Source organism: Hippoglossus stenolepis, chromosome 19 (genome assembly GCF_022539355.2).
Source record: "Hippoglossus stenolepis isolate QCI-W04-F060 chromosome 19, HSTE1.2, whole genome shotgun sequence".
In the NCBI taxonomy this organism is placed as follows: Eukaryota; Metazoa; Chordata; class Actinopteri; order Pleuronectiformes; family Pleuronectidae; genus Hippoglossus; species Hippoglossus stenolepis.
The window spans coordinates 15,418,364-15,443,553 of record NC_061501.1 but is presented as its reverse complement, the minus strand read 5'-3'; the positions used below and the strand labels follow the sequence as shown (position 1 = coordinate 15,443,553).

Sequence of the window (25,190 nt, the reverse complement as noted above, 5' to 3'; positions counted from 1 at the left end):
AATTATGTTGTGAAATTTAATTAGCCCGCTGTTGTGTGTGTGTGTGTGTGTGTCTCTCTGTTGTTAACCGGCTGACCTTGACGTAATGGTGTTTTTGCTGGTGTTTATCATCTATTATGATCAAACATGGCAGAGTTATGGTTGGTATCCCTGTGGTTAGAATGGGCTGGATATGAAATGTTTGTTCCCTCAGGAAGAATTGATTGTGACGAGCACCAATACCGGCTCAGATTTGAAACCATTTGTTCGAGGCAGGTTCTGTGTGGTTGTGATGGTTGTGTACACTGTTCCTGTCTCAGCCTCTCCTGCAGTAAATTAAATCATATTGGGCAGATGGCGCTCAGTATGACAGGTGATTTTCATGTTGCTGATGTGCAGCGAGCAGAGAAATGTCTCCGGGATTGTTGAGTTATTTGTATAGTTGCTCAGCCGTTAATCTGGTCACAGCGGTTCATACACATGGTAAATAAATCACAATACAGAACAGAGAGGCTTTCAAGCATTTGATTTCACTCTGAAAACTATAACTATAATCATTGCAGGTAAAAGTATTTGAAAACGACTAAAGTCTCTCAGAAGGTTTATATCTGCTGCAGATTCTTCTGTTATTACAAATAAAACAACCAAAAATACAATTGGTAAAGAAGAAAATTGCTAGAGTGAAATTGATAAACTCATGGTGTTCAACAGAAACAGGTCATCTAGATAATAATAAGAAGAAAAGACTACTGGAATAAAAATGGGATATAGTAAATATAAAAATAAGAAAGGTTTACAATAAAAAAAAAAGGCTATGAAGTATACTGGATGTAGTAAATAAATATTAAACATTTCACTCAATTTAAGATATTAACTGTCAACTAGAGAATTGTTCGCGGGTGACGTCTTTCACTTAAAATACAAAACTAAACATACTTTGGTGTGTGTTAACATACCTGGGTGGCCCGCTCACGTAAAGGGAAACACTGAATAGTTTATTTTAATTTTTATTGGTCATTATACGAACTCCCTGGTGCTTAGGTTTCTGAACTGTGAGCATTAATCTCTGAAAGGAAAGTGGGACAGATAATTAATTCTCACACTCGCTCAGCGGTTTATCTCTCCTGCATTTATATGTTTCATTGTATCAGAATAAATAACCTAAGCGCGATAAAATTGGAAACGCTGCCTATTTGCTTTGGCTAATGGGGAACACGGAGGGTTTTTCTCCTGCAGTCAGCAGTGTTGAAATAATGATTCATGCCATATTCAGGTCAAGCGCTGTATTGTGAGCACTCTGTCTAGTTTCAAGGAACGTGAATGCTTTGAATCACTGAGCAAATATCAGCTCTGACGCCCTAAGTTCGTGACATTTGCTACTTCATTAAAACTAAGGCTTTGAATTTCTAAAAATTGTTTTGCTGTTTTTTCATGTGGTCTCCTCCTCTTTCCTCAGGCGTTGGACCAGGATCGAACCTCCCTGCAGAAGGTGAAGAAATCAGTGAAGGCCATCTACAATTCAGGACAAGGTGAGACATACTGTTTCTAGATCAACACTGAATGTTGGTTACACGTTCACAACCACCTCCAAATAAAACCCCCATTGGAAAACGCAGGATTTCTCTTCTTTTTTTTTTTTTTGTCTGGAACATTGGCTTTTTTGGGACAGATGGTGTTTTGTGTGCGTGCGTATCCACATTGTCCCAGAAACCAACACCTGAGTTTGTTTTGCCCGTTGCTGTGACATGGATCCTCAGTAATTTTCCACTGAATTCTTCAGAGAGCACACTCCTCCCAGTAAATTGACAGTTTCAGATGTTTGTTCACACACACACACACACACACACACACACACACACACAAAAACGTTTGTTTGTTCTCCCCAGAAAGAGTTTAGTCTCGTTGTGACCTCTAGAGAAACGCCTGGAGCAGTTCTACGTTTACTGTCTGACACGTTATCTGCTTGTTAAAGTAGTTATTTTTGGTGTGAGACAAATACTGTATGATTTTTTAAAGGAAAAGAGAAATTTATTCATTCAGTCAAAGATTTAACTCCTCGTTGATTTGGCAAATATAGTTTAAGACTTCAGCGCCCAAATTCTCTCCAGAATCAACTTCTTTGTCAGAAATACAACAGGAGAGTGAGTGGCTCGTCTGTTTATGTTGCAGCCAAACAAACTCCCTTTGTTTTAAAAAAAAGGAAGTCGGCCTATAATTTGCCCTTTTCCATCACGTCTCCTGCAATCAGAGTTCACGCTGCACACGGCAGAAGGAGTTCGCTTGCTGAGGAGTCGGAGGTGTGCAGCAGTTCGTCGTCTGCAACTCCTCATTCAACAGCTCGCTGAGGCTGAGGCTCCGTTTTGTTCCATTAAGGCTTTAAAAAATAAAAAAATGGTCCTCTGGAGAAAATGCAAGAAAATAACACGTCTAGTTTTCCGAATTAACTCCGGTGACAAGAACTTAATTATAGTAGTTCTTTTTTGCGACAGCTTCACAGTAACAGCAGACAGCGGTTTATTTTATAAAAAATGTAAGGTTATCTTGAGGCTATCTCATGATAGTTAGAAATATTGAGTCTTATATATATAAAATTTTTTGTTGGCCCCATAAAATTTCGACCCCACAGATTCGTAAAAACGCTAAATACCCAGGAATACAGAAAATATAAAGGAGAAACAAAAGAAAGAAACAATACAAGGGTTATTTGTCCTCAATGGAAACTACAGCCCTGTTTGGACTCTATTTGAGTTTCCGGTATAACTAAGGTTAAAAATGGCTGCTGCTGCAGGAATCAGCTCCACGGCGCTCGTCTCACCTGACCTCCCTCCCAGGACTCTTGTCCAGATTTGGCATCAGTCTAAACTTGTCTGTCCCTCCAGCTTCTCTCAAATTCTGAGTTAATGACGAGGACGGATGGATGCTGCTGTTTGACTCACGATGAAAATCATGGGTTGAGGTCTCATGTGTCTGTTATTGATTCGCTCGTGTCGCTGCACTGATGAGGGAAACTTTCCGCTGAAGGTTTCTGCCACATCTGTGTCAACATGACCATCTAGCTTTTCAGAACAAAAAGTGATATTAAAGAAATATTTTCTTTCTCTTCTTTTTCATTTCATCTCACCACATTTTTTGTGCAGAGAACTCCAGTTAGGATCATATATACATTTCATACTAATCTTGAGCTTATCACATGTTCTGGCAGGTATATTTATCACTGCTTGACCTCTCTTTCCCTCAGACCACGTTCAAAATGAAGAGAACTACGCCCACGCTCTGGACAAATTCGGCAGCAACTTCATCAGCCGGGACAACCCTGACCTGGGGACGGCCTTTGTCAAGTTCTCCTCCCTCACCAAGGAGCTGTCCGCCCTGCTGAAGAACCTGGTGAGTCCAGCATGTCAACACTGGGGCTATAATTAAAAGGAACGTCTTAGGGAGCCTGTCCTACTGAACGCTAACTGCCATCGTGGCTGCTCTTCTTTCACGTGGACAGAAAGAGGATCATTCTCCAGAGAGAGTTTATTCTCCCTGTCTACGCTCGGATAAGTGGTTTAGGATTTGGCTTTACGGTTTGGGATTAGCTTTACATTAGGTTAAAGGTTGTGGTTTAAGGTAAAGGGTGATAGTTGTATCTGTTTGTCTGCAGGTGATCAAGAGGTTTTCTTATGTCTGTACACCTTTAAAAAGAATCACCACAGCCAGACAGTACAGCTGACAGTCAATAAATCTACCTCTGAGTCTTGTATTTCTTTTTTCCAGTCAAGGCTCTTATCCGCCCGCTGTGGATTTCCCCTGTTTCCCCCACGTCTCTGTTGAATGTTGTGTCCTGTGTGAATCCTCTGTGAGGGATTGCTGTTGGAAGAAGAGACAGTCCTGCCTGTGTGGCCGACAGCGAGATTAGACTCCATAAGTGCACTTGGCAGCACTAGGACAAACTGTGTCTGTGTCTATATCTGTGTGTGACAATTTGGAAACCTCCTCATATCAGCCACATGTCGGTGCTACCTACATATTTTGCGGGACGGTGAAATTATCTCTGTTCATTCCTCTCGATCTCTTCTTTTTCCTCTCTTTTGACTCCTGTCATTTCCGTTTTGAGTATTTTATCGAGCGAGTGCGCAGACTTCGATAAATTAGCCCTCCGGGCTGCTGGTATGCTCATGCTCTACAAATTAGTATTGATGAATAATGCTTGTCCTCGATGTCCTACATGTGTTTTCTGGCTTAAATGTAAGGATTTCGGTCCATGTTGGCTCCAGCCTTTCTGCACCTTCCCCTGTGCTTCGGAGAATCGTATTGAATGAGAAAGCGAAGGAGACATTAACAGTTTCCAGGATGGGCTGTTAGAGTAGTCCGGCACTTGTCCAGTTGAAGATTGATTCTGACGTTGGCCATATGCAAGACAGGCACTTAAGAAGCACATTAGCGCCCATTAAGTGTTGTTTACTTCCTTGACCGCCGCTGTGTGTCTGTGCGGACAACAGGGACTTAAATGCTTAGTAGTGTTGTAAATGACCTTGCTGATCCTGATGGTTAGAGCTGCTGAGCATAGCTGTGGCAACCCGAGCTGCTGGCAGCGTTCAGCTTTTGCTAATTCCTCAAAAGACCCAACTTGCACTTGTGCTGTTTTTGCTATTATGTTTTCTTCAATCAGCAGGAATGTGATGATGCACTGCTCTACAGGTTAAAAGATGACGCTGGTGTTAACAGAGACTTTGCTCATTGTCAAGAAACTCATTTAAAAAAGCCAAAACAACAACTTGACTGTGGCACTCTATCCTTCAAGCCCCTACTTAAGATTAAAGCTGCACTAATCACTATTTTGAAAGTAGAGCTTTTTTGGCATTTTTGTTCTTGTTTTATTTTGATAGAGACATTGAAGAAGACAGGAAACTGGTAGATAGTAGAGGAGAAACACGCAGCCGGCCAGCCAGGAGCCGGCCGGCTGCACCAGGCATACAGAGTGTGCCCGAACCATTCGGCTATCAGTGGCCTCACTAATCAATATTTTATATTGGCAATATATCAGATGATTAAATGTAATGTGGAAGGACGCACATGAATGATTCTGCAGTTTCCCTCAACCAAACAAAACGTTTTTGTGTCTTTCAGCTTATTGTTTTGGTTTTTCTGCACCAAAACTTTACTTTAGTGTTGGTTTCCCTGTCTCTCGTCATTTACAGCAACAGTAGAGCTGTAAAAAAATTAAATAAGATGATAAACCCAGTGTACGCCACCTCTCCACCACCAATCTGCAAACAAAGTTCGTTGAGTGAACATAGTGCAGCTCAGGAGTTGGTGGAGACCAAAAACAGAGCGAAGAGGGAGAGTGAATAATGGATGTAGATTCCAGAAATAAGACCCTTCACTGTATTAGGTTGCTCTGTTACCTGCCTGATGTTTAAATACTGGCTAAAAACCAGCTGGAGTGACAAGTACTATATATAAATGGCAGCTTGATTTACTTGAATTTGTTATATCAAGCTTCAGCTTTTCAGACGTTTCTGTCTTTTCATGGTTTTTGTTCATCCCTTAAATATATGTACATCTCACACTGTTTTATGATGTGTTGCCTGTGTTTGCTTGTGACAAGAACCAAATTATAACTCCTGTCCTCCTTTTCTCTGTGTCGTCTTTCAGCTCCAGAGCCTCAGCCACAATGTGATCTTCACCCTGGACTCGCTGCTGAAGGGCGATCTGAAAGGCGTGAAAGGGGTAAGAGTCTCTTGCTTGACCTTTTCGGGGCCCCCCCCCCCCATGACACGTTTCAGCAGTGGGCCAAGGAAAAATAGATCCCTCATCTGCACACCTCTCTATCTAACTCTTAGTGCATGTGAGTAAGAGGGAGTTAGACGAGAGATGGGGGAGTTAGGGGTTCAGCTCTTTTGTTGCTTTAAGATCACACTGTAAATCTTGGAGAAATAAACACCGCCTCCATGTTGTGCCTGAGGTTAGTGGCAAGTAACTGGGTCATGGACCCCTGATGTTCGAGTACAAGGAAGGGGAGCAGTCACTTGCTGTGCGTCCAGGGAATAAATCGTGAGCGGAGTGAGGCATGTGCTGCGTCTCTGGTAGCGATCCAACTCTGCAAACAACATGGTTCCCATGCTGACCCTCTTTGTAGTTTGCTGATGCTTGCCCTCCTGTGTTTCTGCAGGACATTAAGAAGCCCTTTGACAAAGCATGGAAGGACTACGAGGCCAAGTTGTAAGTGGATAATTAAAGTCTGCTGTTTTAATCCTGCATATTTGCATCACCTCGTTCATTGTCGTGTTCTGAATAATGGATCAAACAGTGTTAGTAACATGCAATCATTTAGTTTGGCTCCTCCAGGAACCGTTGTAGAAGTCACAAGCCTACACACAAAGTCAAGAACATGTGAAAAGGAGAAGCACATTCATCTATTGATTTGTTCTCTCCTCTGTGTCAGTACAAAGATAGAGAAGGAGAAGCGAGAGCACGCCAAGCAGCACGGGATGATCCGCACCGAGATCACCGGGGCTGAGATCGCTGAGGAGATGGAGAAGGAGCGGCGTCTCTTTCAGCTCCAGATGTGCGAGGTAGGTAGTGAAGTGTGACTGTTGACCTCATTAAGAGCTGCATTAACAGCCAGACCACATACAGTGACACACTGTGGCCACTGAAGCAAAGTGGAGGTGGTCTGTCTCTCATTATGATCAGATCTCAGCTGTGAATTCTTTCTATTTCGTGTGACGTCACTCTTGAGATAAATAACCGCCCAGTAAGTTGAAAGGTTGCCCAGAAAAAAACTACAAGTAGTATCAGTAGCAAGCAAGAGCTCCTGAGCGTGCCTATGCCCGTCCACTGCTATTTGCACATTAAGATGTGATAAAAGTGCAGGCAGAATTACGATGAGGAGATTGTTAATGAATAACAGTAATAAAGACAGATGGATCAGACTTCATTATCAGGTTTTATTACCTGGTGTAAATGGAGCCAAAAACACAATTGATGTGGCAGTTTGAGCTGTAATTAAGCAGCCGAGCAGTTATCCAGGTCTTGGAATGTATCACAGCCGTGTGTGCTTTGCAGTTATCCTGCATTAGAGCTGCAGTCTCCTTGGGAACGGTAGTTTTTTTTTAAAACCAGAATTGTAAAATCAATTTTCATAGTATTATAAACTGTATTTAGTTTACTGGCCTAACCTTCAAACCCATGGATCTGTCATTCACACTGGCCTTCCTGGTTTTATGTTCTTTTTAAAAATGCTGTTTTTTGATATTCATCATGAATATTTATTTATTGTTAAACGATAACATGTCTTTTACTAATAATATTGAACTAGAGTTTAATATAGTTGACTTTTTCCCCTCTTAGATGATTTGAATAATTTAAAGGATAGCTGCAACACTTGTGCATGAACTTAATTCATGAGGATGGTACGTACTTCACCAGTCTCTACTTGTCGTCCTCAACACTGGACAATGATTGAAAGTCAGTGGGTAAGATTAAGAAAACACAACACTCACAGTCTAATGACACGTGACGAGTACATTTTAAATATTTGAGCAGCTGACAGCTCATAAACACTCAAACTGTTTGCCTTTTAATTGAAGTGTTTTCAGATGTTCCATTGTTTCTGCAAACTTGTCTCCCTTCAAGTCTGTGGCGACACTGTTGTTTTTTGTTGTTTTTTAGTTAATCCCAAAGGCCGTACTTAAAGAAAAGTGACAGTTGGAATTAAGTGCAAAACCAAAGAGAGCTCTTTATGTGCCCGAGAGAATCAGAACAAACTGTTAGAGCTCACTGTGCTTTGCCAAAACCCTCTCTGGTGGTGGGCGGCAACGCCTACGCCTTCTTCACTGTTTTATCCTGTTAGGACTTTTTTCTTTTATACCAAAATTGCATAATGGACCAATGGTTCCTCTCCTGCTGTTGGTTATGTGAACTCAATGCAGCACGTTTCTCTCCCGCCATCTTGATGCATCTTAACATGCTTCCATTGTTATTCTAGCTACTTCACAGGCTGGCTACAAATCAAATTCATTAAATATTTGTCAGAGTATTAATCTGATCCAGACCAAAGCAAAGCCATTTATTTTAATTTCTCCTTCTGATAGCTCTGAGGATGCTAATGCTAATTGCTAAGTAGTGTGGTTGCTCGGTTTAAAACCCTTTCACAGGATGTTAGTAGCAGCTGGAACACTTTATAAACTGACATTTTATCCATATCTCTCTCTATCTGAGGCATTTATTCAATTTATCCTACTTTGTCTTACGTAAGAGACATGTTTTTGAGATTAATTAATATTTCTGAAGCTGCCAGTAACACAGAGGAGACAGAGTAATCACAAACATCAGAGATATCCTAAATCAACAGTCATCCTGGCTGGACATATCACTGCTGCTGTTGTTGTGTGCGGGGCAGTTGCTGCAGTCAGTGGCACAATCTGTTCATCCCACTTAACCTCATTTCTCTGTGTTGCGTGCACTCTCTCGCTCTCACGCTCTCTCGCTCTCTCGCTCTCTCTCACCATGTTACTCAATCACCAGATTACAGGATGCTCTCACTCTCTCACCCTTTTCATCCTACGCCGTCAGCGAAGGAGTGCGGAAAGGCAGGGATCAGCGGGCTGCATTATATTCCGCCCAGACACGGCAGCAGTTTGAGCGTCGCTGCTCATTCACACAAAAGAGTTCAAACATGCACATGCGGCAGCGCTCTTCAAAACACTGAACCCACACAAGGCTCAGACAAAATGTGGATAATCTCCCGTCCAGCGAGCACAGTCAGGCAGACAAAGGGACAGCACATGCATGCATAAACACATTGATGCACACACACACAGACACGTATGAACCCATGAATCCACATACATGTTATACGTAAATTTAAACTGTGTGTTGGGAACTGAAGCTTAACAACGCTTTAGTAGTTTTAATTTGACTGCGGAGCTGAAAGTGGTCTTTAGCCGTGACTCTTTGTAAATCTCTGTGGATTGGCCCACTGTGGGATTAACTCCGATTATGATTATCTTTTATTCGTTTGTTTAGTGGGAGCGGCGTCTGAAGACATTTGTTTTGAATCCTCAGACACCCAGACGGCGCCGACAAAGCACTTCCTCCGGAGGCTTCTCCCTCTCTTTTCTTCATAATGCTAATATAAAATATTTTTCCTCACCCTTTTGAAACTTTATTTAGATCAAAGCAGAGCGACGGTATTCTCTTGTACTACAAGGCGTTTTCTTCTGTGTTTACCAGTCTTGTCCCCACTCCCAGAGTGCCGAGGCCGTCCTCGCTCGTACATGAAAGGCTTCACGGGGCACTCACTCAGATGTGATTAGCATAATGCAGAGAGTACATACGGCAAAGCAGAGTCTCTTCTCTCTGTGTAACATCATTGCCACATGAAAAACGATCGAAGCAACTTGAATTTCAACTCGTTGATGAACTCTGCACCTCTCTTTATCTTGCAGTACCTGATCAAAGTCAATGAGATCAAGACAAAGAAAGGGGTGGACCTCCTCCAGAACCTGATCAAGTATTACCACGCACAGTGCAAGTAAGTACCACCTTAATCCCCCCAAACCTGATTTTGCGAATCTCTCCTGTAATGTGCATCAAACCCAAGGAGAAGTGGATAACACACCACTCCAGGGAAAAAGGTCATCTCTCTCTCTTTGCAGCTCTAGATTTCAATTTCCTATCACTTAATGTTTCTCAGATCTTAAGTGGTGCATCATTGTGTGTGTGCGTGTGTTTGTGTGTGTGTGTGTATATATATAGCTCTCATAAATATGCACAGGTCCTCATACAGATGTGTTCTGACAGCTGTGGGGTTTGGTGGGTAAATAAGTGGATGCGCTTCGTGCCAGAATCGCAACTCAGAACGCCCCGTCACAGGATGACAAATTCTCTGTCAGCGTTGCTAGGTCCTGTCATAACACCGGGACAAAACAATATACTTCCCTGTTAATCTGTTCAACCTGGGACTCGATGGATAGAGAAGCTGCACCGGTGATGGATTAGAGGCATAAATGCAGCGGATTGGAGAGCTGAGTGTGTGATTGCTTACAGCCGAGAAAAGATGGAGATAATTAGAAAGTTTGCGTTAATTTTACGGTCCAGATCATTTCATTCAGAAAGTAAAGCAATAACAGCAGAATTTGGTGTCTGTTAACATCTTGCTCACATCTCAAAACTTCAAGGTTCGCAGTAAATGCGATCCTGAAACTCGCAGGCATGAGCCATCTCCTCGTGTTTGTTATTACTTCTCTCGCATGCCGAACCACAGTCTCTTTCCAAGATGAAAGAGCATGAATAGGGCTGGTGATTCAGCTACAGAGATTCCCAGGGGGCTGCTTTCTGTGTTTACTTTCAGCCGAGCTCAAAGCGTGTGAGGGTGTGATTTCTGTTAAGTAATTTCTAAAGATCACGGAGGCTCTCACTCATCGACCCTAAATGACACTCTGCATTTCCCAGATTTTGCTAGAGAAAAAATGTCATCATCAACGAAAGTTTAGTCGTTCTGTAGATGTATAGCACAGTAAACAACCTGCATTATAAACACTTAAACTTTCTGACACTTGATATGAGGAGTCGAGATGTTCAGATACCATTTTTTCCTATCTGATAGTGATTCAGATCCCGGGACTTTGAGAATCGTCCAAAACAGAGTAACAATCCGATACCAGTGCATTTAAAAAATAACTTTTTAATAATTCAATGTCTATTTTAACATTTGTGTGCTACTAACACTGTATGGAAGCGATAGTTGCTATCCTTGCTATATGGCCTGAGTCAGGTTAAACCCTTAGAAGTACAAATACATAGCATAGCAAAAGAAAATTGCAGTTGTATCTGGATGAAACTCATATACTTTAAAGACTTGGTATTGGGTCGGTACATACATTTGCGCGTGATCCGACCTGGCGACCTAATGCTGGCTAAGTATCGGAACGTCTCTAATGGAGAGCTGGGTGGACTGGGAGGGGAGTAAAAGACAACAAGCACAAAAGAGGCGAAAGAGCATGTAATGAAATGAGGAAAGGAGATGTATGGTAGAAGAGGAAGAGAGTAGTGGTCAGTGGGAGGAGAGAGAGAGAAAGGGGGAGGTCATTAGTGGTGATTTGCAGCCGCAGCGCTGCATTCGAGGTGTGCACCACTCACAGATCTGTAATTGATTTCAGGATGCGCTAAGCATCTCTGCAAATTTCCTTCAGACTCGGCCAGCCATGATTTTCTGTGCCAAGAGGCAAAGGTGCCAGACGGAATCGGTCTATACATTAAACATAAACTGCAGCAGTTCCTCTCTGTGTGACCTTCATCGCAGCCAAGAAGAGCGGATTGTGACGCCTGACATTTGCAGAGTAGTTCCCGTAAATTACTGATGTGCCTCATATTTATTCCAGTGAATGTTAATGTCAGTGAGACTCACACGTTCCTCTGTTCTGCAGTTTCTTTCAGGATGGCTTGAAGACGGCGGATAAGCTGAAGCAGTACATCGAGAAGCTGGCAGCTGATCTCTACAATGTAAATACTCGTCCTTCACCTTCTCACCTCTTCCAACAACTGCATCCTCCAGATTTGGTTTTGTTTTTCTCAGCAGAATCACAGTTGATGTTTTTGAGAATTGTCCTTTTGTTTCCTGCTGCGTTCTTCATATGTGAAATTCAGAGTCAGGAAAATTGGGTCCGGGCAGTTTTCCAGAGTCTGAAAACAGCTTTGGTGTATTTCTTCCTCAACATAGCTTTATTTTCTCCACAGATTAAACAAACTCAGGACGAGGAGAAGAAGCAGTTGACTGCCCTGCGAGATCTGATCAAGTCCTCCCTCCAGCTGGACCAGAAGGAGGTAGGCAGCTCACACCCACACACACCAAGGCCAAATCTTTACTCGTAGCAGGTGATATTCCGACTGCACCAGCTCAAACAGACATATAGTTGGCTTAACACCGTCAGGGTAGGCACGAGTCAGCCATTCCAGTCTTATTTAAAACCCCCTTCTCCATGTCTGACCACGCACACGCTCCCACTCGGGCCACTACCCGGTTTGGAGCTTGCCTCCTGCAGCACAGAGCGAGTGCCCAGTGCTGTACCATGCTGGTAGCCAGTGTGTGGTAGGCTTTGCTGGTGACCAGTGTTGTGCCTCACTGGCTGCTCAGTGGAGAGCCACTCACTGCCAGACTTAACACACACACACACGCACACGCACACGCACACACACACACACACACACACACACACACACACACACACACACACACACACACACACACACACACACACATTCAAAACACAGCCAACCCTGGTTTTATTTATCTGCACAGGCTGGTATATCGTTTAGATTTCCCACCATCCCCTCAGTTCACACTTTCACACTCTCAGTTCACTGTTCTGCATGAAACAACCTATAGAGCCTTTCACATTTCATTCACACCTCCTGTAGCTTCTCTAGCTAATAGCACAAACTATTTGAAAGGAGAGATGGTAGATTTCAGTGAGCACACGGGGCGGGCAACACACAATTTTTCACACCCACCGCCTGCACCTGAACTGGATCTTTCACACCTCTTCCCTCTATCTCCCCCCTCTGCCTTCTGCTTGTCTGGAATCAAGTCTAGAAGAGTAAGTGCTGGTGCATGTGGAGCATGCTGGCATCTGTCTATTATGCTTGACTGTTTGGCCCTTTAGAGGTGTTAAAGTGCATGCCCTGTAGATTCTCATCTTCTGTTAGCACTCTCACTTTGTTTTTGAGAAGAGACCCTGTACTTTGGATGTCAGTTTGTTGTGTGTCTGTGTCTGTGTCTGTGTCTGTGTCTGTGTCTGTGATGCATGTCTTTACATACCTCCTCTGTGCATGCTTAGTGTTTGACATTGTTTCATTTGCGTTTGCGCAGGACTCTCAGAGTAAGCAGGGTGGATACAGCATGCACCAGCTGCAGGGAAACAAGGAGTTTGGCAGTGAGAAGAAAGGCTATCTGCTGAAGAAGAGTGACGGGTGAGTGGAGAACACGGCCATTGTTTCAGAACGCTGCACCGAACAGAACGTGTTGCATTAACATTTAAACACCAAAGACACGACAGCCCCTTCACTAATGTGTGTACCCCTCTCTCACGCAGACTAAGGAAGGTGTGGCAGAGGAGGCAGTGCTCAGTGAAGGGGGCATGCTCACCATCTCTCATGCCACAGTGAGTATATACACACACACACACACACACACACACACAGACACACACACAGACACACAAACTCCCTGACCCCCTCCCACAAGTAACTATGTGAATCAAAGGGAGAGCATCATCATTTGGAAAAGGTTGTGTTGGTCTTTCTCAATCTGGAGGCTTCAAGAGTGGAATTGACATAGATGGGTTGTCATGGCAACAGTGCCCCCCAACCCCCTCTTCCTCAACCACCGAGCTCCCCCACCACCACCCCTCCCCCCTCCGCCCGCTGCGCCTCGGTGACTCATCTCGGAGCGAGTGCGAGCGTACTGTATACGCTGTCACGTCTATAGCATTGTCTCCGCTCTGCAGCAGCAGCAGAGAAACAGCTCAGTGTGATTTCCTCTCTTTTCTTGTGTAAATCTTCTGGAAATAAGAAATCCCAGGACAAATAATTGAAGAGAAAATCTGAGACTCATTCATTCGTCGGTTTCAACTCCACATGGATCTTCCTCGGGCCTGCAAACCAAAAAACAGTCATCCTCATTCAAACTCATCTGCCAGAAGGATCAGCTCTGGCAGCGCAAAAATGATCCTGACCTGTGCAGTTTCATTCTTCACATTAGCGGCTTTTATAGACTCAGTGTTAGAGCGCGATGTTTAACCTTCACCCAGCTGCTGCCTCGAACGTGACATCATTCCTGTGTGTGCGCTGGAAGAGGCTCAGGGGAAGTGGTTGCCTCAGATAGAAAATGAAAGGTTTCCGTTTGAAAGCGACTAAATCTTTAACCTCACTCTGTACAGTCTGACCCGCTGGGTTGTAGTTAGACAAGAGCTTCTAATCAATTCTCCCCATCTACCACCAATCCAAGTTTATTTTTTCTTCAGCCCTCGCGGCAGCTGAACTCTTGGTGACTCTCGTTTGACATGGTGGGACGGCAGCGGGCCAGCAGGGCTCCGAGGCTCGTCATAGCCTGTTAGCGTTTCATTAGCACGTGCCCCGGCCTCTCCTCTGGCACAGTACTGGCAGGAGACAATGCTCCGTGTGCATGTGCCAACTGGGCCCATTATTACAGCACACAGCCCAGCCAGCCAGCACGGCCCAGCTTCCAAATGGGCACCAGAAAAGCCTTGAGGTCAGATTGTTGTTCAACAGTTTGACGGGTTTGTAGCTTTGATTTAGTGAATAATTCAATATCTTAGGTTTATATTTGGATAATGGCAGTGATGTTGATGAATTATGAATATAAAGTCGACAGCCATTTTAATGATCGATTAATGCAAGTTTCTTTATCGTTATAAAAGAGAGAGCTGATGCAGATACTTTTATAAACATTAATACATTAATATTAATATCTTTTCTGCATTGTTTATTCTGTAAAATAAAGGTTGTCATAGTGGTGCATATCGGCAAACATAAACGCAGATACCTTTGTCTGTGAAAGGCTTGTATCGATGGATTTTATCATCTAATCAATAAATTGGTCGGTCTCTAGAAAAAATGTCAACAATATGCATTTTCTAACCTCTTGAACATGAGGATCTTTTGCTTTTTTCACCGTTTTCTTTGGTTGTTGGACAAAACAAATCAATTTGAAGACGTCTCCTTGTGTCCTGGGAAATTCTGATGAGCTTTTTTCACTATTTTCTGACATTTCATACAATGAACAGTTGATACCTTTGGGTTCTGTATTAGAAATCTTTGCATTAATCATAAAGAGCGTTCAGTGTCTAATATTGTGCATTGTCGGGATTGAATGTCTTATCGTGAAGGGGCCGTCTTTGTAATCCTGAATCTGTTTACGTTTGCAGTCCAACAGGCAGCCGGTCAAACTCAACCTGCTCACCTGCCAGGTCAAACCCAGCACAGAGGACAGGAAGTGCTTTGATCTCATTTCTCGTAAGTTTAACACACACACACACACACACACTGTTCGTGCCAGAATGGATCAGTTACGTAAAGTTACACATTAGCATTCCGAACGTTGGGAAGGAGTTTATTAAACAAAAACATCAAGGAAAAATAATCTGTGGTTATTCAACACAGTTTTGTAGAAAAGAACATTTTTAGAAAGTTATACAACAGCTATCACATGACAAGTCTTATATTTGATTAGTCAACAGTGTGCTGTCTGATGATTCTCATTACAAAGCTTACTTAACGTCGTGGTTTCTGTTTTCCACAGATAATCGGACATATCATTTCCAAGCTGAGGATGAGCAAGAGTTTGTCATGTGAGTACTTCAGAGTAACCTGGCACAGACAAATACATCAACCACAGTAAAAAGAGCTTTTACTCTTAGTTCCTGAGGTTTGTGAGTTTTGCACTCCTTGCGAAGTCGAAAGAGACTTTTCGTTTCCTATGACTTTTCGTTTCCTTTCACCCAAATCTATTTATTCACTTAGAAAGCCGTCACCTACCGCAGAGGTTGGTTGGCGGACAGTGGGTCGTGTCGTTGTCATCCCTGAAGCCAGGATGTGTTTTACTTTGTGACGAGCAGAGGGACAGTTGAGAGTTAGAGGCTGAGAGGGCAGCGGTTGAATTTGTGGTCAATCTCAACCAGTTTTTTCACACTCACACACACATGCACATAAATCGGTAGGAACACACAGACACAGATTACTGGGACAGTTCAACATTCAACCAAGGTTTTATTATACATACAAACGCAAGCAGAATCACATTCTATGAACCAATAAGTAAAGTTTTTTCCTGGCTGCTGCAGATCAACAGCAGCAGCTCGATGCGACATTAGCTTCTATTAGCATAACATGAGCTGAACTCTCAGCTGCTGAGTTGCATTGTGGGTAAAAAATAAATAAGGCAATAGCTCTTGTTCTGCTGCATCAATTTGAATACTTTTAATAAATTAATCTGTTTGAAAACTAAGATTAACATTTTGCACTTGCTTCTAAATTAAATGTTAATTAGGGCTGCGACCAGATTTGTTAACATTTTCAGCTGATCTACTGGTTATCTGGTCAAGTAACTGACTTCAAACTGTGAAAAATACCAGTTTAAATTTCTTAAAGCCCAAGATTATGCCTTCAAGCTGCTTCTGTTGTCAAACCAACCAAAATGATTGAGTTTGCATTTATGTAAAACATAGAAAAGAAGATGTTTCAGCTCTATTGTAAGTGAGTATGTACGTTTAAGACAAGGCTAATGGAACCATAAAGCCTCATTCAACACATTCACAAGAGTCAAAATGATGAAATAACACGTAAACTGTGTTGCTTCTCGGGACAAACACACACTGAATCATTGAAAGAAAACTGAATTCAATCACACTGAATCTTCTTGAGCTGTCTGGACTAAAGCGCTCTCGAGTTGAAACACTCTTTGATTTCTGACACTTCAGTCCTCCGCATGTTCCTCCTCTGATGACGGGAACTTAGTTTTTTATCCTTCCTGTGGTTGTGCTGCCTGGTTCAGTGCTGCTTGAACACTCCTCCATGTACATGTCGTCCTCTGGGATCCAGCCCTCTGCTCCTCGCCGCCCGCTCTGTCACGCACCTCCAGCTGCAGCAGCCGCAGCCTCTTCATGGGAATTTTCCATCAAATATTTAGTGCTTCATAGGGCTCCTGCTTTAGGCAATCATGCTCCCCTTCAATTAGGCTGGGAGCGTATTGTAATGTAAACACAAAAGTGCTTAGGCTCAGCAGCTGCACACCTACGCATCTGCAGATTAAAATATCTTTGTTTTTTCACACTTATTGATAAACAGACAATCTAACACATCAGTCTGTGTGCCCACTCCCTGTCTGGCCTCTGGCTTTACAAACAGTGACAGAGGAACTGCTGACGTCAGGCTCATAAAGCCCACTCTCTGTGTGTTGTGTGTGTAGGTGTGTGTGTGTAGGTGTGAGCGTGGGCCGGTTCAGTGGGTAGAGTGTAGGAGCAGATTGCACCGTGTAGTGAGCTGCAGGAGGCCATGTTTGAAAGGCCGCTGCAGTGTTTCCTGTGTGATTCTTAATGAACAACAGTGTCTGTGAATACATCTGTGTGTGTTCCACCTTTTCAAAGGAAATGAATCTGCAGGCACAAAACACCTTTGAAGAATCAAACCGATTTAGCTTTGAGATTTTAATACACCTAATTATTTAAAAAAAAGCCATGCCAGCAAACAGAAATAAAAATAAAGAAATATTAAAAACTGTTAAGTTAAAGAGGAGTTTTTGTAGTTTATTGCCTCAGAAGTTTTTGCTTAAGATTTATTTATGATTGTGTTTAATAAAGAATATATTGGGTCTTTGGGTTTATGGAAATTTACCTCACTCACAATATTTATTTCTAATCATCTTAATCATGTTAAAGTTGTCGGTTTAAGCAACAAGGACAAATACTCCCTCGTTCCAGCTTCATCTCCCTTCATGGTGTGTTTCCTCCTGCAGTTGGATCTCGGTGCTGACCAACAGTAAGGAGGAGGCGTTGAACATGGCGTTCCGTGGTGGGCAGAGCAGCGGAGGCGAAGACGGATTGGAGGATCTCACTAAAGCCATCATAGAGGACGTGCTGCGCATGCCAGGCAACGAAATCTGCTGTGACTGCGGAGCTGCAGGTGTGTGTGTGTGTGTGTGTGTGTGTGTGTGTGTGTGTGTGTGTCCAGACAGGTTTGAAAATATATCTACATACACACACCCTCCTCCTGTTTTGTGCTTCGTCATCGCTCACCTTGTTACGGGAAAAGGACAAACAGCGTCACTTCAGCATTTTCACATTCAACTGTGAGCCACTGTTTTATTTAATCCCACGCAGCAATCTGGATTTCTGTAATGTCACAGCCACTGGGGAGACGGCAATGGAACAAGCTGCACTGCGCCTTCACCAGCAGCCTTTAATAAACAAGAGCGTGCATGTACGTGCACTAGTGTTGTTAGCATTCAGGACACAATCCCATCTCGGTCCTCCCCCACATTTGGAAGCAAAGACTCAGCACTTAAGAGGGTAGACATTCAGGCCCTCTGACACTTAGCACACACACACATACACACACACTCACTCACATTCCCCTACGTCAACACAAACACACACAGCAGCTCGGACCGACGGGAGGGGGAAAAAAAACATTTCTACGCTTTGAGAAGCAACATCATTACATCATGTTCTGACATAAGTCACACACGCTTTGTCGACTCCTGAAATCTGCAGAAAGGGGAGGTCATTTGTCACGTCTGTTCGCTTGTTTCTGCGTATACATGGTTTCAGTAGTATCACCACCAGATGTGGGATAAGGTTGTTTGCTTTCTGTTGTTTTACCTCATCAAATCACAGGAGATGACGCCCCAGTACGGCAAAGGTCATCGTAATGACTCGCAGAGGTCGCCGCCTCTTTGTTCCCTCTGCTTCGAGTGGAAAGAGGACGACTCCATCTTATTTGATATTCTCTCAGGATCTCTGTCTATAACACCCAGCTTTGCAGCTTTAGCATTAAGCAGCTATAGAGGTCACCATGCATCCAGTCATCATGCTCAACATGCACTTTGCGGCCTGTCAGCAGCTCGCATCTGTTCATTGTGCTGGGTAAATGCGCGTGTTGAAACTGCCACCTGACGTTTCCACCGTCCTCTGCTGCTCGGTATTCACTTGTCAGAGTGAGACAGAACGACATCATTCACCTTGCAGCATCACTGAGCTCACAACCAACACGGCCGAGCTTTGTGTTTATCGCCGGTTTAAATCTCCCAGATTGCATCAGAGCACCGGGGCTGTGATGGTGGTCGATACAGCGGTTCAGAGCGCACCGCGAGAAGTCCCTGCTGCTACGTCTAGCAGCTTTGCCTAGGTTACACAACAGACTTTATCTGCCTCCTTGTGTACGATGTGACTGAGGTCACTGTTAGTGCCAGTCCTTGAGTTGTCTGAAATATCTATTTTTTGAAATGCCAATAAAATCAATCCAGGCGGTCAATAAATTAGCTTGTGTGAAGCATCCACGTCATTTTCAAGGTTCATGTGGTCTCACGTTTCATCAGCTGACACAAGATTACATGACCTCAAATATCAAATATTTGACCTGACGAAGATCAGACTGGGATTGAAGTGTTGTTTATTTTAATCAGTGCCGTTGTTTGCTGTCAGGAATGTAGCCTCGAGCTGTTAGCCCATGTGCTAGCCTCAATCAATGACACACGATTAGAATGCAGGGCCGTGGCAGGAAAATGAAATGCTACATCCACAAGTACATCCTTTCCGTTTATTGAAATGAATTTCTGGGGTCGGATTTGTGTATCTCTACAGGATGTGCCAAATTTGGTTTATCTTAAATTTTAAAAAAAATGCAACCCAAAACAAATAAAATCAAGCAAAGCTGATAAACCTATATTTTTCTTGTTCCCCAAGCACAGCGATCAAAAGTAGAAAGTGTAGAACGTGACCACAAAGCTTCAGAGAAGTTTTGAATCAGAAAACTTTTCATCTATTGATAAACGTTGTCTGTGGTTTTTGATGTCAGTTCCTCACAGTTTAAGTGTAATAGCTTATGTCGAGGCTTTTTCTCCTGGGTTCAACAATCACACCGGAATGAATCAATAGAAACACAGAGAAACCAATTCCTCCACTCGCAGCAGCTTTTCAGGGCCACGATACAACATGGCCACAAAATCTATTTTCACTGAGGAGCATGACGGATGCTTTTTATTGCTGGAAAAACTTAAGCTTTTTCATTCGGTATATATCATTTTTTTTTAATCTTTATTTGACCATGTTCCCTGACTGCAATATAAATAGATTCTGGGTATTCAAGCTATCGTATCTCGCTGTATCTGGAGCTTCGAGCTGTTAGTGGCACCTGGTGTGAGACACGTATCCAAATTGAAAAAGTTTTCCTGGACCTACACCCGCTCCACTCACAATCCCACCGACTACAGCGGAAACTCTACACTGCAGGAAGCTGACGTGTGTTTTTATATGTCGTCTTTGTCTCTAGACCCAAAGTGGCTTTCCACCAACCTGGGGATCCTCACCTGCATCGAGTGCTCTGGCATCCACCGAGAGATGGGGGTCCACATCTCCCGCATCCAGTCCATGGAGCTCGACAAGCTGGGGACCTCCGAACTCTTGGTGAGTCAGAGAATCGCTCGAACGTGTGAGTGAGTAGTCTTTGTTAGAGGCAGAAGTCCAGGCCCTCTTCTATTTCCATCTCCTGCGAAACATTAGCAACAGCGAAGGAGTCATGGAAACTGAGGATGGCACAGAATGTGGTTCCTAAAGCAGGAGGGCGTCTCACTCCGCGCTCATCTGGCTCTGATGCTGCTCTGCTTTTTAACATGACTGATTTTTCCCTCTTTCTCCCCCAGCTGGCCAAGAATGTAGGGAACAGTAGTTTCAATGAGATCATGGAGGGAAACCTCACTTCCCCTACACCAAAGCCCACTCCCTCTAGTGACATGTAAGTCCTCTCAGGGTTTCATACCCTTTCATATTCCTTTTCTCTCAAAACAAACTTTGATAACAATTATTAAATTTTTCCACAGGACGGTAAGGAAGGAGTTCATCAACGCTAAGTACGTGGACCACAAGTATGCGAGGAAGACGTGCACGTCCGCAGCAGCTAAGATGATCGAGCTGTTTGAGGCGGTTCAGTCCAGGGACCTGCTGGCCCTCGTCCAGGTTTACGCAGAGGGGGTGGAGCTTATGGAGCCGCTGCCAGACGCGGGGCAGGTGAGTCTGACCTTTGCAGCGGTGGTTTCCAACCCCCCCGGGCTGTGGGACTTCAATGATTTACTCCAAGGCCACAAGTAAATAATATGATTTGATGTGGAATGATAATCTTTTGCGATACTTGAACGTCATGTGGTGTGTCACACTGCATCAATTGTCATCACGCTCTGTTTTGGAGACGACTAATGTGGAAGTAGATCATCAGCTCATCTGCCTGGTATGATTGAGTTGTGAGTGAATGGAAGTGTCAGAGTTTCTTTGACAGATGTAGAGAAGATGTATTATAATATTTACATTTGCCAGTTGCATAAAAGCTTGCAAACCCAAAGGAGACGCTCTGGTCTACAGAGGATTTCTTTGCTCTGCGTCACCAGCCATTACTGCTGTCGTCCAGTAACAGAGCTGCAGCTGGACACAATGTTGAGCAAGGTTTATTGGCTCTTGGTTTTTTAACATGTTTACCGTAGCTTAATACTCAAGCATCAGGCGTTTCTTCGCTTGCCGGTGCCATTACCGCTTTGAGAGAAGGATCCACCCATTCGAGCCTTTGTTTTCCAGGGATGGAAGGAAGCACATATCTGCCGCACTTTGAGGAGCCTTCAAAAGATGTATTTTTTTTGTGTTATTTAGGTGAACTAGTCTTTTAATCATGATACAAAACACGGGGAAATTGATGTTCTCGGTTTTAGCAAGTTGCCTGTAATCTTTGCCAACCTCCTGCCGAGACCTCCACATGCAGCGCGACAGTATATTTCTATCACGCTCAGTGATCTCACACTAAACTAGAAAGCCAGGAATATGGCCTCCCCGCAGCTCTGCACATGTTGCTGCAGCGGTTCGTCCTCATGTGAGATTTATTCCCGTCAACCAGCGCTGACACATCTTGACCAGTCGGTGAATTATTTGGTGGGTAGAAATGGGCGTAACGTTTGGAAAATCTTGAGTCATCCGTAATAACTTCGCCAGCAGGTGGGGACATCCAACAACCTCCACCACATTGTGTGCCTTAATCTCTGTTGAGGCCCTATTTACTGAATGACGACATCTGCAGTGGCTCGATTCACGAGTCAGCTTTTTTATTCTGTGCTTTAGCCTGTTTTCTCTCTCTCTCTCTCTCTCATTGTACCGAACCGTAAACAACATGGCTGGTGAAACCTAATCTGACATAAATGGGTCGAGGTTTTATAACACAGACGTGTTTTTTTCCCTAATGAAAAATTAAATGTGCGTTTGCTGCAACAGAATGAAAGAGGACATCATCTGGTGAGAGAGGGAGCTGCTGCTGCTGCTGCTGCTATCAAGTCTGACTCACCGATATCTGAACTGCTGCTGTCGGTGCATCTGAATGGCTGCAGACTGCACAGTGACATCCCACTCTCCCCTTAAACCTCGGCACAGATAGCATTACAGGAATGCATGACGAAACACAGCCCATTCTCAAACCTATCGATGCCACCAAATATACAATACATGTAACCGTTCCTTTAATTTAAGCCTATATCTCCAGCTTTAATGGTGAATCTAAAGAAAAAGCTTTTTACGGTTTTAACAAACCGATTCGGGGGCAATCTGCGAGAATATCCCCTAAAATAGACAAAATCGTAGTTTCTCGTCGGCTTAAATATGACTTTTTAGGAGCCATTTTGTTTACTGCAGCTTGTTTAAATGCTGAAAGAGACACAGAGGGAGAGAATACAGAATGGATGCTGCCCAAGATTGTCTCACCGTGTCTTTGCTGTGTTTGATGGCCCCCTGCAGGAAGCCGGAGAGACAGCACTGCACTACTCTGTACGGACTGCTGACCAAACCTCACTGCACCTGGTGGACTTCCTTGTGCAGAACAGGTAAATCTTTAACTGTCACTTGCAGGAGAAAAGTCAGCATGATGTTGCACAAGCGCCCGGACTGACTTTCGGCTTTTCATGCGAGTTTAAACAGCTGTCAAAATGTCTTTGAACACATCAGTGGTTTACGGCTAAATTATGCAGTAAACAACGCTTTGGTGGGAAAACACAGTATTAAATATGATCTGTCTGTCTGCTGCGAGTCTTTCTTGTTCGGCGCTCTGGTCTGTGATAAAGCAGCCGAAGTGCAGAGGAAAGCTTAGTGCTGCACAGCTCAGCTCAGATTCCCACAAGGCAAACAGAAATGGGTCAAGCACTTGTTCGCTGCCTTAATTTATTCCTCTTTTCAATTGTTTACCCACCACTGCTCCTACCGCACACAGTCTGTATGCACAAGAAGCGGGACCCTCTCATTAATTAATAGCTGTGCTCATACAGTGTCATGCTTAGGCCTCATTATTTAAGATATTACTCTGGGAGCTGCAGAAGATCATAAATGGGTTATTTACCGACTGTGGCTGTATAGCATTGAAGATTCTGCACAGCTAATACAGCTAATGCCTGCTGTGCTTTAGTTTTGCTGTATTTAGTTTTTTTCCTTCTGACTTTTAATGTAAAAGACAGATCTTTGTTTGTTTTCAACCATTTTCTCTCACTAAATCCTGGGTAATACCACATTAACCTGAAGCTGCCGGGCTGTGGAAAACACCCTCCGGCTCTTGACCCGTGTCCTGACTACTCGTGTGTGTGTGTGTGTGTGTGTGTGTGTGTGTGTGTGTGTGTGTGTGTGTGTGTGTGTGTGTGTGTGTGTGTGTGTGTGTGTGTGTGTGTGTGTGTGTGTGTGTGTGTGTGTGTGTGTGTGTGTGTGTGTGTGTGTGTGTGTGTGTTCTCTCAGTGGTAACGTGGATAAGCAGACGGAATGGGGGAACACCGCCCTGCATTACTGCTGCATGTACGAGAAGCCCGAGTGCCTCAAGTTACTCCTGCGGGGCAAGCCGGCTCCTGACATCAGTGAGTCACACGGCGAGGTTCATCGTCTCGTTAATGTCATCCGTGCACACGTTTCAGACCCTAACTGTTGACTATCGCTCCGCTCCCCTCAGCCAATCAGAACGGAGAGACGGCCCTGGACGTTGCCAGGCGACTGAGGAACAGTCAGTGCGAGGAGGCAGTAAGTACACGTCTGCCCAGCTGGTGCGTCTGGACACCACAGTCGATTTTTAATGGTCTATAAAGATTTATAAACTTATATGAAAATCACGCAATACAGATGAAATAAGATGAATTAAACAACAAGCTGCGAAGCGTTGACTGGACACGTGTTGACCAGACAATTCAGAACACTAGATGGCAGTCAAAGGTCCGTCTCCAGCCGCAGGCAACAATGTCAGCAGAGTGGAAATAATTGTTGATGTATGTTTGTTATTAACGCTAATATGAGCATGTAGACAAAAAAGCAGCTTTAAATGTAATGTTTCTTTGTGGTACCTCTGTATATTGGACAATTGCTCTCATGTAGAGAATAACACTATCATATCTGTGGTTTATTGTTCTCCTAATTCTTATGTTTGACCCCAATTTATAGTGTTAATGTTCCTTATTGCATTTTTTATTGTTTGCTTTTCTTTTTTTTACCTATTTATAGTGTTTTACTTTGTTGTAGAGCTGAGTCTTTTTAAATAATTCATCATTCTAAGTCTTGTTCAAGCAAATAATTCATCAAATTCATTTTTCATACAGTAAATTCTTAATTTATCTGAATATATTTGGTTGCTAGACGAACATAATGGCACATCGGAATATATCAGCTTGGACACTGTGCGTTTTCCACTATTTCCAACAATTTAATAAGAAAAAATACTCGGAAAATATACTGATAATGAAAATATTCGTATTTGCAATCCTAGACTGTCGCCACTGTACATTGCCTGAGCTTAACTGATGAATGTGTGTGTGTGTGTGTGTGTGTTAGCTTGTGCAGGCTGCCGAGGGGAAATTCAACCCTCACATCCATGTGGAGTATGAATGGAGCCTGAGACTGGAGGAGATGGACGAGAGCGATGACGACCTGGATGATAAGGTTCGAACACATCATGTTATTGAATGCTACTAATAATCATGCCTGAGGGAATTTTCCTCCAGAGCTCAGTGATTGGATTTGATATATTTTGTCGTCTTTGTGGCTGATCTTCCAAATTCGTATGATATGGTGAGACGTTCCCCGCAAACATGAAACAGAATAGAAACGAGACTTGATGTCATCTCCAGAGAATCAGAGAACAAAAGCTTCTCTCGTGTCTTTGTGTGTCTTTGTGTGTAAAGAATTAGAATAAAGGATGAAAATAGTCAAATTAATAGACACTGATAAGCATTGATTTTGTGATTTGCAGATAAAAAAGATGTGAAGACATCCAGGGATACATTTGTTAGAGTAATTGACCAAACTGGTTCTCATTAGGTTAATGAACAGCTCACCACAGCAAACACAATGTAAGAGAATCCAAGGATTGATTTCCCAAGGTTGCTGAGATTAACGTTAAGATGTATTTGTACCAATTTAAATCATCAGCATTAAGAG

General features: G+C 43.4%; 1 protein-coding gene across 1 annotated transcript in view; it reads left to right on the top strand.

Annotated features, from left to right (window-relative positions):
* Positions 1-25,190, top strand: part of asap1b (ArfGAP with SH3 domain, ankyrin repeat and PH domain 1b) — a 49,217-nt gene that overhangs the window by 15,807 nt on the left and 8,220 nt on the right. The window contains 21 exon segments of the mRNA XM_035142262.2: positions 1,436-1,508; positions 3,218-3,363; positions 5,620-5,694; positions 6,137-6,186; positions 6,410-6,539; positions 9,417-9,502; positions 11,397-11,472; positions 11,707-11,793; positions 12,839-12,939; positions 13,062-13,099; positions 13,102-13,130; positions 14,916-15,003; positions 15,290-15,338; positions 17,501-17,667; positions 20,035-20,168; positions 20,405-20,496; positions 20,582-20,768; positions 22,527-22,612; positions 23,508-23,623; positions 23,716-23,783; positions 24,585-24,692. Coding sequence (XP_034998153.2) covers positions 1,436-1,508; positions 3,218-3,363; positions 5,620-5,694; positions 6,137-6,186; positions 6,410-6,539; positions 9,417-9,502; positions 11,397-11,472; positions 11,707-11,793; positions 12,839-12,939; positions 13,062-13,099; positions 13,102-13,130; positions 14,916-15,003; positions 15,290-15,338; positions 17,501-17,667; positions 20,035-20,168; positions 20,405-20,496; positions 20,582-20,768; positions 22,527-22,612; positions 23,508-23,623; positions 23,716-23,783; positions 24,585-24,692 — 1,986 coding nt within the window.